A 4,257-nucleotide genomic window follows, 5' to 3' on the forward strand; every position below is an offset into this window, starting at 1 on the left:
TTTACATGAAAGCTTACTAAGCTTAGCATACTTTAACTCCAACTGAATGTGGTTTCTTGTTGACAAAAAAAAAATTGATGGTAACTGCAATCTTTGAAATTTGCAACCATGACAACAATTAATGTACAATTTTGTCAACTTCACTCAGATATATATAGATATATCTTTTAATGCTCATAAATATATGTAATATTGCAACTGTGCAACTGAACTCAAACAACAAAATCTATTGTCAAGAGAACTTTGGCCTCATTGTGGGCGTTCAGGCGGATTTTAGATGGTGTAGAATTAAGGATTTATGTGTCTTGTTCTAACCCAAAAAAAAAAAAAAAAAAAAAAAAAAAAAAAAAAAAAAAAACAGAATCTATCAATATTCAAGAGTTACTCGATATATATAGAGACTAATTAGTGTTCACATAGTTGAAACATAGATCATACTTGTTGCTTGTCTACAAATTAAACTAAGAAAAACAAACAGTATATTATGGTTTGAGAACATAAATAATTAACTATAGAAGTGGACCACCAATAAATCTAAGTACCTTGTTATTTAGTGACATTAACCCTATGTTACATCGACAATTAACAAGCTATAAAGATGGAGGGTGAAACATGACTTATTTCAAGGTTTATGGTGCTGGGTGTAAATATAGTCCAAATGAGCATCTGCAACTGCAAGAACTCTTCTCTTTAAACACTCTTCATCTCCACTTCCACACTCTTCCAACCCCATATCCTCCTATATTTTTTGTACATAAAATAAATTAATAACAAAACTTTAGATAAAAAGTTAAAAAAAAAAAACAAAGAAGATATAAAAGGATAGAAACTTTACATTGAAGGAGTGAAAATCAACAAGAGGGTTTTCACTGCCACTAGTGTTGATGGGTTCATCAAGTTTTTTCATCATGTTTTCACCTGAAATATGATGTGAAAAGTCAAAACATGTAAAGGGTTTTACGTGTTTAAGATTGTTGATAGATGTATGAAGATTGATTGATGATAGTTACCTGGTTTGGTGTGCAAGAAACGAGCAGAAGTGAGGGAGAGAAAGAAGAGGAAAGAAACAGTACAACGGAAGGTGTGCTTCATTGTCTCACCTTTGGGTGTTGTTGTGTGAGAGAGTGTGTGAGTGTTTGTGTTTGTGGGGTGTGTGATATGTGTATATATGTTGTTGGGAGTTGGGGTAGGGTGGGGGTGGGGGTGGGGTACCTTTAGTTTAAAACATTAAATACATGCAATGACAACGCACTGATATATTGACTTTGATTGACTCATAAACAAGATATTTCATTGGAAAATCCAAATTAACTAAGTGGGTTAGTGGGTTTGTGTAAGGCTTTATGTATACAAATTAACTCCCATAGTTCTCACACCCTTTAAATTTTATTTTCACATTGTATATTTGGTGCGTAAAAAGTTATACATGCCATATAAATGATTGTTACACAAAAAAATATGTCAGAAAATATCTTTTTGTCTCCGTGTATACGGGCCTGACCGTATAATATTATACGATCCGTATAGAATGTTATACGACCAATATAATGTTATGCAACCCAAACCTCATATGATGTTATACGACCCTTATAATGTTATACGGCTCGTATAGAATGTTATACGAACTAATATTTTCTCCATCTATACGAGCCGTATAACATTATATAGCCCAATATTTGTAATATCAGATTATTCTATGTGGACCATATAACGTTATACGACCCGTATACTGGGTATGAATTGAAATTAAAATTTTGAGGTGTGGTTTTATTAGTACCCTTTGTAGAATATGTGTTTTATTCCATATTTTAATGTGTTTTGATTGTTAAATAACTATTTATTTATGCGAGTTTCATTTTGTTTTATGGTTGCTTCCTATCTTTCTCAAGCTACGACTCTATTCTTACGAACCGTCTTCCTCCTCCACCACAAGAACCTACATGTGCCGCCGAGTACCACCTCACCTTCTATATGTTCGGCACCAAGAACATCAAAGAAGAAAAATCTGCTCATTTGCACTTTTTAAGGCCAAAACATGTTATTTTTCAGGGTTGATGTCATTTTCTAGCTTGTTGAACCAACATCACTTTTTGAGGCTAAATTCACGCCATTGACGGATTTCAAGCCTAATGTCGTCTCATTGATTATATTCCGGCCAATGACGGTGCCACTCCGGTGATTGCACCATCTACAACCATTGAGGTCAGGACACAGATCTAGGTGGTGTTGATGTTAGGAAGTAATGGTGATTTTGGGTGGTGTTTCACGATAGTAACAGAGATCGCCGGCGGCGGAGAAGGTCGCCGGTCGCGAACAGAGGCGACATGAAGATGATGACGATGGTGATTGTAACCTTTAGTTGTGTTAGTGGAGGTGGGGTTTGTGGTAATATTAGAACCCTACTTGATTTTGAAGAAGAAGACAAATAGGATGGATCTAGGTCAAATAGGAGTTTTAGAGTCAAAGCATGTGAATGGATGAAATTACCCTCGGTTAAATTGAGATTAATTGAGTTTCTTAACTGGGTTAGCCCTAAAGGATATAAAGTGTTATATAGCATGCGATTTTTGGACATAAACTGAAATTAAATCTTTGAAAGAGCACATTTCATAATTTTGGTAATACATAAAGAACACAAAGTGGAATTTACTCTAATATATAATATATAATAGTTTATTCAAGTTTTACAAAAATATTTTTTCTACTTTTTTTTTTTTGTAATTTATGGTTATGTACCTCATGTATAGAGTTTTTTTTTCATTTCTAACCCAAAACTTTTCTTCTTTTACAATTTAGACCCTTTGTTTTTTTTTTACTTTTAAACCAAACTTTTTCATCTTTTCCAATTTAACCTCAACTCTTTTATTTTCAATGTTGGTCCACAATACTTTTCATCTTTCCCAAGTTTTTCGTTTCGTTCTAAATTTTGTGTGTTAACGTTAACACACCGCAACGTGCGTGTGGGGTTCAACATTTTTTTCGTATATTTTTTCCCGTTTGACTGGCCCATCGCAACACATCTATTTTTCTCCGTTTGACAAGTTTCTCGCAGCGTGCGGGTCCTGGATTGACTTAGTTATTCTTTTCTATGTTTTACGTTTCGGTTTAATTTCTCTGCAACGAGCATGCGTAATTCAAAGATTTTACGTCTGCTTTTCACTCGGCGTTATTTTTTTCCGTTTTTATTTATTTTAGAGTAAATTACAAGTTTTGTCCTTTATGTTTGTCCCAAATTTCAGGCGCTGTCCTTTACCTTTAAAATTGATGAGTTTTGTCCTTAACGTTTCAAAATACTGCGCGTTTTGTCCTTTAGGGTAAACCCAGTTATAATTTCCAGTTAAGTTATGTCATGTGCACTGCACATGAGGGTAGCATTGTCTTTTCACATCCTAATTTATAAATGATTTTTAAAAAAACAAATAAAACATACCTATTCTGCAATTTCTCTCTTAAACACACCCACACACACTCTGCCTCTTTTTCCAACCACCGCTTACCATCACCTGTCGCCACCGCCTCCCACCCTCACCTGCCGCCAAACACCACCACCTCCCACCCTCACATGTCGCCAACCACCCACTATCTCCACCATCGTCTGACCCACCATCACCACTCACTCCACCGTCTCCAACATCATCATCAACATCCACCCCTTCGATCCACCATTAGATTCCCCAAAATAGAGCTACAAACTATCCCCAAATCTATCCACCCCTACGAAATCATCTGAACAAACAAAAAATACCCAAATATCCAAACTATTCAGATTCCCCAAAACAGAGCTACAAAAATACACAAATCCCCAAAAGAGAGCTACAAAAATACATAAATCCCCAATGAAAATTGGGTCGTATCGTATCATAAATTGCCACCCGTGACATCCAAATTCTGCATCAAATAGTTGTACTAGGTGCAGGATTATGTTGTAGAACCTGTGCCTAGAGCAGAAACCGTGTGCAATGAACACAAATAACATTTGTTCGAATCTCGATTTGATTTACATTGGATTTTCACAAAGTATAACAATAGAGTATTTTTCTGCAGCTTTCACACATACTTCGGCAGAGCGTAACAAAACACTCAATCACTCGAATTCCACTACATCTTCTAAGGCATCTGAGGGACCACATGGCACAAGCACAGATGAGTTTTGTGTGATTTTTAGGGTTAGGGTTTCGAAGGAGGAGGATGTGGTGGTGGTGCCGTGGTGGTGGTAAGAGATAGATTCAGTAATTTGGAGAGAGAGATTAGAAAGAT

At 35.8% G+C, this 4,257-nt stretch overlaps 1 protein-coding gene across 1 annotated transcript; it reads right to left on the reverse strand.

Moving 5' to 3' along the window:
• Window positions 1–371: 371 nt before the first annotated feature.
• On the reverse strand, window positions 372–1,161 carry LOC110898081 (phytosulfokines 5). The gene is made up of 3 exons (XM_022144812.2): window positions 1,011–1,161; window positions 836–918; window positions 372–739 (listed from the first exon to the last, which is right to left on the reverse strand). Exons 1-3 carry the CDS (start codon window positions 1,090–1,092, stop codon window positions 623–625), a joined length of 282 nt encoding a protein of 93 aa, XP_022000504.1. The 5' UTR covers window positions 1,093–1,161; the 3' UTR covers window positions 372–622.
• Window positions 1,162–4,257: the final 3,096 nt, after the last annotated feature.

Source organism: Helianthus annuus, chromosome 13, assembly GCF_002127325.2.
Source record: "Helianthus annuus cultivar XRQ/B chromosome 13, HanXRQr2.0-SUNRISE, whole genome shotgun sequence".
Lineage (NCBI taxonomy): Eukaryota > Viridiplantae > Streptophyta > Magnoliopsida > Asterales > Asteraceae > Helianthus > Helianthus annuus.

What these genes read in the sequence shown, in the direction of transcription:
- LOC110898081 (XM_022144812.2), bottom strand. Translation starts at nt 1,092, where the DNA reads ATGAAGCACACCTTCCGTTGTACTGTTTCTTTCCTCTTCTTTCTCTCC. An exon ending in TTTCTTGCACACCAAACCAG is followed by an intron (nt 919 to 1,010) that starts GTAACTATCATC and finishes ATCATATTTCAG; the next exon opens with GTGAAAACATGATGAAAAAA. An exon ending in TTGATTTTCACTCCTTCAAT is followed by an intron (nt 740 to 835) that starts GTAAAGTTTCTA and finishes CAAAAAATATAG; the next exon opens with GAGGATATGGGGTTGGAAGA.